Source organism: Chelon labrosus (genome assembly GCF_963514085.1).
Source record: "Chelon labrosus genome assembly, chromosome: 5".
In the NCBI taxonomy this organism is placed as follows: Eukaryota; Metazoa; Chordata; class Actinopteri; order Mugiliformes; family Mugilidae; genus Chelon; species Chelon labrosus.
Window position 1 is genome coordinate 27,399,052 of NC_140341.1, and position 13,683 is coordinate 27,412,734.

General features: G+C 40.4%; 1 protein-coding gene across 1 annotated transcript; it reads right to left on the reverse strand.

Moving 5' to 3' along the window:
* Window positions 1-1,806: 1,806 nt before the first annotated feature.
* Window positions 1,807-13,484, reverse strand: LOC311488047 (uncharacterized protein; the record flags this gene model as incomplete). Its single annotated transcript, XM_084544550.1, has 7 exons — window positions 13,199-13,484; window positions 11,197-11,326; window positions 9,423-9,592; window positions 8,619-8,758; window positions 8,164-8,323; window positions 6,686-6,801; window positions 1,807-2,550 (listed from the first exon to the last, which is right to left on the reverse strand). Exons 1-7 carry the CDS (start codon window positions 13,245-13,247, stop codon window positions 1,807-1,809), a joined length of 1,509 nt encoding a protein of 502 aa, XP_084400676.1. The 5' UTR covers window positions 13,248-13,484.
* Between the last annotated feature and the right edge of the window lie 199 nt (window positions 13,485-13,683).

Below are 13,683 nucleotides of genomic sequence, written 5' to 3' on the forward strand. Positions count from 1 at the left end.
TTTTTAGGTTAGAGCACAACATATAGTAGGTGAGATGGGAGGGAGATGGGAGGGAGCTGGGGGTGAGTGTGTGTGGCTGTTGGGAAACGAACGTTTACAATACAGCACTAGGTTTCTGTTTCCCCTGAAGCCCCTCCCTGTGCATGTCGCCCTTCAAAGCGTGCACTGAATTGTTTTCCATCGTTCAGCCTAACTTTCACTTGGCACAGATATGCGAGTTAGGTGGTTGTGTCTGTGCTGATAAAGATTACCTGCCTATAAATGGAACTGTATAAGGTGTAAAAATGCACCTTTATGGTTAAAGCCTGAATCATTCGTGTGTGCTGAGCAGCTCAATCAGAATACTTGACTGACCCTGGGAAGAAATTCAATCATGTCACAGTTGGTCGCACTTAAAAAATAAATAAACTTATTAGACAGAAGTTGAAACACAGTGGGATATACTGATGAAATGTTAGAAACATATAGAAAATGCTTAAGAAAGTAAATTCAGGTAGTTGTACTTTATTTACAGTAGATTTTAATAAAAAAATACACTATTCAACATATTTCTTTCAAAGCTGTTCAGTTTTCACGGGTTCAGTTTCAGTGTGGTTGAAAGAGGATGTACAGCCTTAACACAGTCCGAAATTGGTGACAATCATCAGTCAGTGATATTTCCGAGCAATACAGTTGACGGCATGATGTAAAGAGCGTATGTTTATCCTTTATTCAGGAAACTACTGCTTTAGTCATTACATGCATTTCCTTGGTGGGTGGTTAATGACACATTTTTCTGTGGTCAGAACATGTATTTATTACATAGCCTATTACAGGGTAAAGGTTTCGAAGACAAGCCCAAGGAAGACTGAACTCTGTTCACGACATGTCCATGTACAGCTAGACAATGCAGCCTCTTGTAGCATTTGCATGAAGCCCTTTGTTCTACAGGTTTTTAAAAAACATTTTTCAGACAGATAATAAAAAACAATGAATGATTGATTTGTTAACTTCCATGTCCAGTGACTTCATTCACATACAAAAAAAAAAAGTAATGGCTTTTGAGAATGTGATACCTCAGCTGAGCTGTTTTTAAATACATGGCTACTGGATGAAATGTTAGAAACATATGGGAAATGCTAAATGTGTTTATTCTTAATAGAAGAATGAGTTACACTTCTGTGTGACCTATTCAGCTGTGTGGCTGTCACTTCTGGCTTCTGTGTACTCCATTAATTCTAATACCCTTGTAGGTCATTATTCCTTAATAATATGTGTGTAATTATAAAAATACAGTGATGTTAATTCTCCTAATATTCAATAAGGGATTTGAACGATTTGTATTTGATGAGTGGAATTATGGTGGATATAGATTAAATGAGACGATGCAGTAGTGGGCAGCATAGTGGAGCAGTGGTTAGCAGTGTCACCTCACAGCAAGGTTCCCGGGTCAGACCAGCTGACCGTTGGGGTTTTCAAGTTGCCGCGTGGGTTCTCTCCAGGCGCTCTGGCTTCCATTCCAAACACATGCTATTTAGGTTAAACGGTGACACTAAACTGACTTGTTGTAGGTGTGAGTATGAATGCTTCGTTAGCCTTGTGATGGGCTTGCCCTGCCCAGGGACAGCTGGTTAAAGGCTACCGCATGAGCCTCGAAATATAAGCAATGATACATGATGGATGGTGTTGAACAAAAAGTATTTGAACTGAGTTGATGGAAATGAACTATGGCACAGGCATCTGGACCACAGACCCTTTTTAACACTGGTTTCCACACAGTGTGAAATCATATAACTAACACTTGAGAGACTTCTATACAAAGTTCTGTCAAATATTTGTTCGTGCGCGTCCCATATATCCATTGTGATCAAGTATTTCCTCCTCCTCCTCCTCCTCCTCCTCCTCCTCCTCCTCCTCCTCAACATCAGCACACAAGGGTAAAGTTTCTGTGGTGAATTCCTTGGTGTCCCAAGTTTGTGAGGGCAGGACAGGAGAAGTTTGACACTCTTCTTTGGCACCAAGAGGCTCCACCTCTGGCATGTCAAGGTGCAATTCCTCCTCTTCCTCCAGCCTGCCAAAGGTTAATGTGAAGATGTTCACATCCTGGCAGTCACCCTCTTCCTCCAACTCCTCCCCCTCCAACTCCTCCCCCTCCAACTTTTCCTTGATTATCTCTATAGTCAAATCATTTATGTCTGTGCTCATTGTTCGGTTCAGTCCAGCACTAGCATGAATGTCTGCTGAAACTTTGGCTTCGGGGAGTGGGTTGAGGAAGGCTGATGGCTCGTTCTCTGACAAACTGGGCGGACATTCAGGTTTGGGGGGTGAAAAAGTCAACTCAGATAAAGAAGAAGAGGAAGAAGAAGAGAGGAGGTTTGTCCCCACTCGAACTGTATAATTTCCTCCTGTGCTCTCTTGGGGGTCCTCCGTTGCGTTCTCCTCGTCGCTCTCATCCGAAGATGAATGACTGATCCTCTTCTCATCAGCAGAGGGCGCCATCAGCTTTACGTTCAGAAGGGAAGGGGAAGACGAGGTGACGACGACAGCCTGCTCTATGTGATGGATGGAAGACTGAGACAGAGACAGACAGAAAAACATTAAACGGAAAGAAGATTACCAAATTGGTCAGACATTTCACGGCCAAATTTTGTAAATTCGGTCCCTTTGGAAGAACAATTAATCCGATGGCAATGAATCTGAAGAAAAAAAAATCAAACAAGGTGTTTCATTTATAAACTTAGATTTTTTTTTTTTTACTATTATAAGCAATGTGAGGACACAACATGACATCAATTAGACATTGATTTTAATGTCTAATTTCCAATTAATCTAACACCGGTCTTGTATGGGGGATCTCCCTATATATTGCTGTGGTTCTGGTTCAGTCAATAAATGATGGTACATGAAACTTTATAAGCACATTCAAACCTCGCTTGCATGAGACACTGCAATCATAGAAAGGTCAACGGCAAACAACGCCCACATGTTTAACGGTCCTTCTATCACAGCACGCTGTCATTAAATGACAAGAATGTGCTGGGAACTAGACAAGTTGTACTCTGTATTTTGTATATTCCCACATGAAAAGTGTGCAACATGAAGTTGAGATATGTCGTGTAGTTATTACATATGGATAGTCTAATACAGAGCATGACTATGGCTAATTGTACATTCTCTTGTACAATAGGAGATGGTTTGCACACGTTTAAGTCGGACCTATATTTTGAGGGACCGCACATGACCAATCAAAGTCACCGTTCGCGCTCGAGTGCCATGCTCTGAGCGCTGACTGTATACGCTCTGACTTCTTTCTTTCAAGCACGAAGGTTAGCTAACAAGACAAAATATCTCTCTCTACCTTAAAAAAAATAAAAAAGAGTTCAGTAGTTGTCCATATCAAGAGGGTTCAACCATCCCTTGAAAAACAGAATCGTCCCGTATTTAGAAACAAAAGTAAACGTCCCGTATCGAGCTGAAACGGGACGCACTTTGTCCCGTATTACCATGAGAATCACAAACAGTGTGTAAAATGTCAATGGAATGAATGAACAACAGGGCGCTTTATGTGAAAATTTACGGTAAACTTATTCCCAGGCCGTCTCCTGCTCTGTGACCAATGAGCTGACAGCGGGAATCCCGCTCATCTCATTGGTCGAGGTACTGTTGTTTGCGAAGAAGATACCGGAAGACAACAAAGCAAACAACTTTTACTCACTTTCTGTTCGAACTTTTCTTACTGCACTTTTACAAGATGAATGTTCTGCTTTCTATTGTTTTATATTAATTTATACAGTTTTAAGTTAAGCAGGACAGGTTTCTGTTCATTTTGCTATTTTGTATTAAAAATAAAAATATATGTTGAATAATAATTTGTTTTGCACGTGTTCATATCACTCAAAAATATGCATCTAATTCAATTCAGGTTCGAGTCAAATAGTTCAAAAATCGTTTCATACACATAAATAAGCTAAAAAAATAAATAAATCACCACGCCGGGACGGGTGAAGGCAATCGGGTCAGCTGGCCCTGCCAATGAGGTGTCCCTTATTTATTTTTCAGGGAGATGGCAACCCCTTCATGCATATGTTGTTCTGCATTTACAAAATAGAATACATTGACTCCTTCAGTATATTGTTGTAATTTCTTTATTTGTTACCGTGATTACTTTTAGGGCCCGTCCACACGGAAACGCAAAAACGCCGAAACGCAGAAGTTTTTCATCGTTTTGGCCTTTCGTCCACACGTATCCTGTAAACGCATTGCCCTAAAATGCACTTTTCTGAAAACGGGTCCCAGGGTGGAGAAATTCGCAAACGCAGCTCTTGCGTTTTCATGTGGACGGCGAATACGGGGAAAACGATGACGTCATCGCCACACCCCCGAGCAGCCTTCCACCTCCCGCGAGACGTCTCATAACAACATCAACAACAATGGCGGACTACATGCTAGTTTTCCTGCTGGAGAAGATATTGAGCCTATTAGGGTTACTAGGGCAAAATATCATGCTCCTGTGCCACCACGCTGAGCAAAAAAGGCGATTTGTAAACAGCGCTCAAGATTTGTGCGCATGCTCCGCCACTTCCTCTAGTTTTTGGTGAATTTCTGAAACTGAAACAGCGCCACCTTTAGGCCTGGAATATGAAGTAGCGTTTTCGGTCGTGCTGAAACGGATCTGTGTGGACGCGGATATTTCTTGAAACGATGATCGAAAACGGAGAGGGAAAAGATCGTTTTCGTATGTGTGGACGAGGCCTTATTCTCTGGCCCCTTAGTTTGCCACAATTCCCAATTAACTGAATAGCCCTGTCATAGGATAGATTTAATTTTTCTCAAGGTCATGTTGTTTTCATCTACTTGTAGTAGCTTGATGGCATGTTCAATGACCAGTATAACCTGTAATGCCATGCTGCCAGCTTAGCAGCTGACAAAGACATGAATGTTCAGGTTGTGCAAGGCCCTGTTGAGACGTTGCATTAACATCTGACCTGGGCAATCCGATCATAAGCGACCAGCTTTTAGTGCCTGTGTGCATTAACAAATCCGTCTCCAGCCAGCTCTTCAGATCTGATCTACGGTTGTTGGCTCTGTATGCAAGTTAACTCCAACATCTTTTGGGGCGCAGTGGAATATTTTAACAGCTACCGTCACCAATGAGCTCTACCTCTGTTTCAGATGCACAAAAAGCACTGTTTTTTGTGTGTGTCATGACTTTGGCGCACACATGAACTTATTATGTACCTCCACCATGAAGTTAGTTATTTTTGAAACATGCACTAAACTCAGATCATAACTTGAACACTGGAACTTTCCATATATACTGTTGATACGTAACTTAGCCACATATGACTTCTCATACATCAACAAATAACCACATGCTGATGTGTTATTTAGTGACACAGTGCACTCATATTAAACACTCCCCTTTGGTAATTTTTGTTTAGATTTATTTCTTATTTAGTTAGTTAACAGCTACAAGGACAGAATGAAAAAGCTCTCATTACTAATGAACAGACATCACTTGCTGGTCTTTTTTTGCTGCTTTTTCCTTTTTTAGGCAATCATTTATAATAGCAGTTGTGTGATTTTTTCCCCCAATGAAGGCGACAAAAATCTGCTGACACAAGAACACACATTTTTGGTCCATATCAGCGAGCTACCATGGATGTCCACTGTAAACTGAATGGGTCATAGAAATGAGGTATCACATCTTATTAATAGCAGTCAGAAAAGTCAGAAATTTTTATTTCAATTTTACCCGTTGTCTCTCACATATTTGGCATCTTAATGTCACAAATGAATCAGAGAACGACATAGCGTGCCTTCATCTTTTATTCTGATTCACACTTGGTGAACACTTATCAGTCTTAATCATCTAACCTCAACACCACCACTAGCAGCTCAGTTCAGCTGTACCAAGCGCACCCAGCCACCCAAAAGAAACTGCGAGGTGGCCTGCAGCTAGCTGCCTTTGTTGCTTCCCTTCTTAAACCACAAATCAACCACAACAATAGCAAATTCACAAGAATTATACGTAGAACACGTGTGTGTCTGTGACTTCTGCTCAAGTACATATCCGCCTACTGATGTTTTCTCTTACTTTACTGTTTGAGTGTGCCGCTTGCTGTCAAACCGCAAATAAAAACAACTCAATTATTGCATGGTGAATGTAATGGATTAAGCAATAACGGTAAAAGCTGGCAAACTTCATGCCAACTTCAATCATGTTGCATGACTCTAAATTAGTTTTAGAGGTTTTGGAAGCACATTACACTGTTTTGCTGGGTCATGTGACCAGCTAGAATGTGAAGAAGCCAACTTTAGAAAGCAGCAAAAAAAGAATCTAAACTGTGTAAAATCCTGCAAATTATCTACATAAATTTATTTACACTTTACAAGTGGATATTACTGACAAATAGCTACTGGCTAATTTCTTGGCCCAATCAGTTCTCTTCCTCTTGTTCTGCAGAGCTTGCAGGATGTATAGTTGAATCAGTGTAAGTTTGTGTTAGAGAAGCACAGACACTGTATGCTACAGGAAGGAGCACGCAGCATTCTGTATTACCCATTTGACGCGAGTGTAATAAGAAAAGCCTGTGTTATCCAGCTATTATCAGTGGTACTACTGTGCCAGATTGGCAGGCTCATTTCCATTAAAATAAAAGTTAATGGAGTTATCCCCAAATACACAAAAGTAAAAATGACTTACAAGGAAATATGGCAGGGGCCTCCTTTTTAGACAGATGAAACCACTGTAGGCCAGCAGAAGCATGACAATCGCTACAGCTACCAGCAACATGCACAACCCGGCTGAGATGAAGGGGTCTGGAAAGAGGATATATTGTCAACACATAAATACGGACTGACATCCTTTATCATCACTACAACCAACCAAACAGTTAGACCGGCAGTGTTTGGAGCCGTTTCATTTCAAACTCAGCAGAAAAAGTGATTGTTTTACATTTTTCATTGACCATTCTCAATAAAGATGTGAGCAGGGTTACTGATCAGCAGATGCTAAGTGTGCACACTTATGACTAGGGCTGCAACTACGTAAATATATCAATGTATGTGGAATACATCGACACACCACATTTACAACCACAAGTTGTAAATGCACTGCTCTCCAGTGCATTTACAAATGGCAAGCAGTTGGTTTCTGCACATATAGACCTTTAACGTTACGCTCCCGTTGGGCAGAGGCAGTGGTTTGCATCACAACATGAGGATTCTTCTGTGTTCGAACCTGCTGTTTGGGTTTTTCTGTGTGGAGTTTACATGTTCTCCCCGTGTGTGTGTGTGTGTGTGTGTGTGTGTGTGTGTGTGTGTGTGTGTGTGTGTTTCCCGTTTCCCTACATACATGTGCGTGTAAATGGCGTTCCACTACAAGATAATACAGCTGCATTTCACATTACAATCAGCACAAGTCATTGAAGCAAAATTATACTTAACACTATGAAAACTAATTAATGACAGAATAAAATAAAAAAATAAAAAACTTTCCTAATTACACTGAATCTGAACTTTTCTTGAATAGTATTATTTGGTAAAGTTTGAAATGAGTTCTTCATTCATATCATGTTCAAATATGTATTGATTAAGTTTGAATAAGCTTACAATGGCATGTTATGTTTTATTTAGTGACTTCACAAAGGATTAATCGACTACCTAGAAAATAATCGAGACATTAATTAAAAATAGTCAGCAGAATTGTTTTTATTAGAATAAATAATTGTTTGTGCTTGTCACTTGTGCTTATTGGCTCTTTAGCTGAAACATAATGCTGCAGTTGACATTCTTGTTCTGATTTTCACATGTATTCTGATGTGGCATATCCACAAATTATTACTAGAGGCTTTATTAGCCAACTATGCTTAACTGGTGCAAACTCCACATTTTGGAAGAACCCAGTACCAATTAGTATAAAGGTAGGACTTCATGAAAAAAAAGAAGAAGAAATGAATTTAAATTGGTATAATCTCAACTTGGTACTATACAGTTTGTAGTTCCGCTCCTTAAAAGTGCATTTATATCCACCTGGTTTTTGTGCTTGCAAATTGCAGTCAGGAAGTCTTGATCAGTCAGAGATACTGACTGACCTGTGGGTATAGAAAGCCTTAAAAATTCTGAGGAATTTGAAAAACAGAACAGTGAGAAAACCAAGCATAGAAAACATACAAACTGTACCTGGAGCGTAGGTGGCAGGGGTGACCACACACACAGGTTGGCTAAAACTGGAGGTCTTGCCCTCCAAGCTGTCTGCAAAGCAGACTGATACACAGTATTGTCTGCCAGGTACAAGATCCTCCACAGTCACACTTTTCAGAGACTTAGTTTCCACTTCGAACTGAACAAAAAACAAAGACAGGTGTTAGACAAATACAAGACACATTACTCCCCTAAATTGAACTACAAGAACCTAAGTTTGAGACAGATGTGGTTATATATACAATAGATAAGGTACCATGTTTAATCAGTTCTATACTGAAATCTAATTCTATCTGTACCTGTAAGAAGCCAATGTCAAGTATCAAGCATCATAGCCTGTGGCATTTTCTAAAGCAGAGGTGTTGTGCTGAATGTTCAAACTTGTCAACCATAGCGGCAGAAATGGATAAAGGAGTACTCTGTATACACAGTACCGGTTTGTCTTCACTTTTGATCTGGAGTTTGTAGGCAAGTTTGTCATAAAACTCCCAAAGATGCTCCACAGGGGGCCGAAGGTCCACACAAATGTGTCCGTTGCGGAGACTGACTTCCAGCAGTGGCAGGCCCAGGAGGTCTGGGACACATGGGAACAAAATCGAGTCACATAAACTGCTACATATACACAGATCAGGCATAACATTATGCCTGATCCTAATATTGTGCAAGTCCCCCATGTGCCTCCAAAACAGTTTTTCCTAAACTCCTAAAGTGTCCTTGTGTGTGTGTCTGTGTCAGGCTGCATCCTGCTGGGGATGGCTGCTGCCATCAAGGAGTGTCATTGCTATGGGGTGGGGGTGTCTGGTCTGGTCTGGGTGGGTGCTACATGTCTAAGTAACATCCTCATGAATGCCAGGTCCAAAAGTTTCCCAGCAGAACAATGTACTGTCACAAGATGATCAATGTTATTTACTTCTTCTATCAGTGGTCATAATATGGTGGCTGATCATTGTATATGTAGGATTTGTCGTGCCACATATATGGTCATAATGTTATGCCTGATTGATATATAGGAAGAAACTGTAACATCGGTCTTCTCACAACAGAAAAAAACTGATACACCTTTTTTTGGTTTGCTGGATATAACAGCTGTGTAACATAAGCAGCCTATAATGGCAAACTAATCCATTAAAAAAAAAACTGTTTTTTGTTTACAACAATAATCCATATGTCATTTTACAGATATCTCCATTATCTCTCTTCTATTGAAATTCCTTTATTTTCACAACACTGTCACTTACCCAAGGGTTTGAAATCTAGAATGGTGGCAGGTTTTGAGGTTTGTGCCTCCAAGTGAGCTTCCACCTGGATTATGTACTGTCCTCCGAGGTCTTTGAACACCTTTGTCATGTTGCAAACAAGTGGCTGCAGGACATGCTCACAGCCAGCCACTGGCACCAATGAAGATCCCCTTGAGGGTCAAATAAGACATAAACAACTGGAGTTAAGAAAGTGGAAGGAGCAAATGGGTGTTGTTTTCAATCCACTGTTCAGAAGACATTTACATAGATTTATTTACACGTGCAGGAAATGCATACTCCATATTTACCTACATATACTTGCAAAGAAAATGCAAAAATGAAAACCTTGCATGCTCTTCATTTACACATTGTTGCCTGCTTTGACATCAACACAATATAAAGTTTTGGAGCAACTTTCGTAATAATGTCTTTCCTGCCCCCCCCAAGACAGGATGTGTGCTATATGTGCTAATTAATGACAAAATATATACTGTACATTTTTATTAGATTGTATTTATTATTTAGTCTTTCAGTTTGGTTTTTAATTTCAGTTTAGCTTTAGTTTAGTGTGTACGTAGTTTTACATTTTTTCCCAGCTTTGAAAAAAGCCTTGACTAATAGTAGGCTAGGCTAGGATGAAAGTTTGTTTGTTTGTTTATTAAAAGGTTCCACATCGTGCAACGCTGTATGAAATATAACAGCACATCCATCCAGTCAGACAATATCTCATTTTCTCAGTGGCTGTTTTCATTTCCCCTTCGATTAGGTCATTGACTGACAACATGTACGTTTTTAGTTTGAAGTATTGTTCAGCGGAAACCTCAATGTCAATGAACCATTGTTCAGTCAAACTGTGATGCTCTCTTATGCCACATGCTTATTTGGGCAGGTAAGGTTTGTGGTTTGTGTAGGTCTTGATGTCAAGCAACCTGTCTGACAGTAATCTTTCCAATTGTCGCCACAAAACCGATTGTTTAGTGTTTAATGTCTTGTTTTGTTATGTGAGCTGCACTTTAAAGGTTAAGCTTTTAATTTCGTTGTGCTGCTGTGCAATGGCAATAAATAAATTCTGATTCAAACCTTTTCATTGTTCTTCCTTATAACACATTTACTTTTGTCTACTACAGGTTAATTGTCAAAGTATTCCTATGTAGGGCTGTGCCATTTTATTTGGAACAATGCATCAGCATTAATTGATTGTTAATTATTTACATTCATTTCTAAAATGATCAGTCTGGGTTGGTATCAGGCTTCAGCCAAGCCCCATGTTTTGTAGTTATTTACTTTAGGTCAGCCATAAACCGTTTTCTTGGCGGTTGGCTAGTGTCAAAGCTGCCAAAAATCAAAGAAGAACATGACCCAAAATCACATGAAACTGTATTTATTTAAGATCTGATGGGGACTCGGATCGGCCGAAACTTAATATTAAAAGATTGGTATTGGACTGGGGGCAAAAAAAAAAAAAACTTGATCGGGACATCCCTAGTTTGTTGTGTCTGACAACAACAAAAAACCTGTGTGTGCAACCAAAGAAGGAGTAAGAATGTGGAATACGGTGCAAACAAGTAAACATTCAAACTAGCCAGATCTTTCAATGAGTATTGGATACACCTGGCCATGAGAACAACTTTTAAGACTAAGACTGTCGATAAGCTACTATTATATTTACTGCTGTAAATTTACTGAGCAGAACAGAAAACGCTATGAAAAAAATGGTAGCTGGTACATTAAATATTTGATGTGACATCATATCACACACCCAGATGAAACCCACTTTGTTGTTGCAGCGGTGACACTGTAGTAGACTTCCGCTGGTGTTCCTGATCCACGCTCCCATTTCAGCATATAACTGAAGGTGCTTAGGGTCAGGGTAACATTGACAGGAACTGGGAGCTCAAGCAAAGCTGGAATACAAAAAAAGAAAAATTATTTACGAAAGATAAAAGCCAGTAATTGGGTCTCCAAGCCTTGGGGAGTACCATTGCATACGTGTAGAAGATGTAGGGCTGCAACACAATAAATGACGACAACTGCATAATGTTCGTGTTCTCCAAACATATCTGGCGGGCATGTTGAAAAAGAGATTTTAGCCCCCGAAAAAAGGACTGCACTTTGTAAAATAAAACTGCATACCACAGCAGCATGCACAATCATCTCAACAGAGCAGATTCACACACCACATCAACAAGACAGAAGCAAGAGCACGTGGTCGACCACAGTGAGTTTTGTCTGATTTGTTATTTGGCGGTCAGTGCCTGGGAATCTTTGTTGTGTCCACAGCTGCCATGCTTCAGACAAGAACTCAAAAAAGATTCACTAGGACAGATGCTAATGGCTTACACAACACAGCCATTGTCTCTATTCGCACAGTTCTTATGCTGAAAATCTTTTAACAGTCTGTTGTGGGCAGCACTCTTTTCTCTGCTGGGGTCTGCTGGGGGAGCAGGCCCCGCAGGAAGCGACACAACCAGACTGAATAAACTGATAAGGAAGCCTGGCTCCGACTTTTGAAGAGTAGGACACTGAACAAACTGCTACAGATCATGGAAAACCCTGACCACCCTCTCCACCATGTACTTGACAGACAATCAGACAACTTAGTTGTCTCAAGGAAAGCTACAGGGAATCTTTCCTGCCACAAGCCATCAGCCTGTACAACTCCTTATCGGTGTGACAAATAACACTGGACTGACTGTAACTGACACATTTGCACTTGGTTATCCTACTGCACTTGGTGGTCCTATCTTATCTTATCTTATCTAAAAGGCTGCACCGAAACAACAACAACAAACACAAACGCTACATTTAAAAAAAGAGAAAAGTTTCCTGGAGACAACGTGAAGGTGAAAACTATTCCAGAGAGGGTTACAGAGTTTATGGTGTTGGATGAGCAGCACATTTCTGCAGTAGAGAACACAGGTTTTGTCTTGTTGTGCCAATTCAATTCAATTCAATTCAAAGCACTTTATTTGTCCCCAACGGTCAATTTAAAAGGGCGCATTGTAGTAGCAATGTAAGCATCCCCGCCAGGAAGTGTGCCCCTTGCCGCAGGAGCGTGCCGCAGGAGCATGCCGTGGGAGGTGCTGTGGAGGTGGACTGAGGTAACTATGGTCGATTTCACTTGGTTGACGTGGTTTTGGAAAGTAACACATTGCTTCTATCAAAATCAATGCTCATATTGCTCTGTACGTGTCATAGAACTTTAGCATTTACTCTTAGTTCAGAGTCTTTACAGTAAAACAAATGCGATCATATGTTTCCCCCCCCCAAAGACGGTTCTCATGGTCACCTCACAATGTGATAATGTCTGCAATGCTCGCATATCAATTAAACAAAACACGCTGCAGTTCAAAATATTCAATACACAACCCTCTGATCATGTTAAAGAGTTGTTTGCCTCAGTTATGTCTACTGGACTCTAAACGTATATTCATTTTCATTCAATCATAACAAGTGTTAGTGGGATACACATTCTGTCAGACTGATTTTTCCCCTCTGCCATAAATTGTATTTAACCAAAGTTCTATGACACAGAGGAATGTGAGCATTTATTTTGCAGCAAGGGGGACACTTCCTGGCGGGACAGTTACATTGACAGCCATTTATTGGACTTAATACAGTCCCACAGTGCACACGTGATCTAGGAAAATATAAGATAAACAGAGACTTTTAGGAATCTCCAGTTGAGGATATATTATTAATTTAAGATCGGATCTGGGGCAAAAACATCCCTACTTTTCACCCTGACATTTAACAACACATGAATGTGTACTCGCCTGGATAGGCCAGCGGCAGCCATGTGAGCATCCAAACGAGAGCAGTCATGACAGCCTAACCATGATGTACTGAAAGCAGCCTCAGGGAGTCACCACGACTGTCCGGATCCTGGTGCCTCTTTCAGTTTCCCTATGAACACACTGGTATCACAAAAGTACAGGTAAGACTGGCTGCCACTTCTACTTTCGGTCAAAGCACAGGTAAAATTGGCTACCATTTTTACTTTCGGTCACATGTCTCAAATCCTTAGAATACAGTAATTTCAACTGGCTTTAAAGGAAAGGGTCTACCAAGTAGATATAAAACTAACTCATAAACAATAACTAACAGTTAGCTTTTAGAGGTCCTCAAAGTAAGTCGCAACTGACTCGGCTTCAGCATTAAACATTGAGCTAAACGGTTTTAGAATATTAAAAATAAAAAAATCACCAACCTAATATAAAATCGATGTGCCATTTCGAGACGTTACTTTGCCCAGAAACAA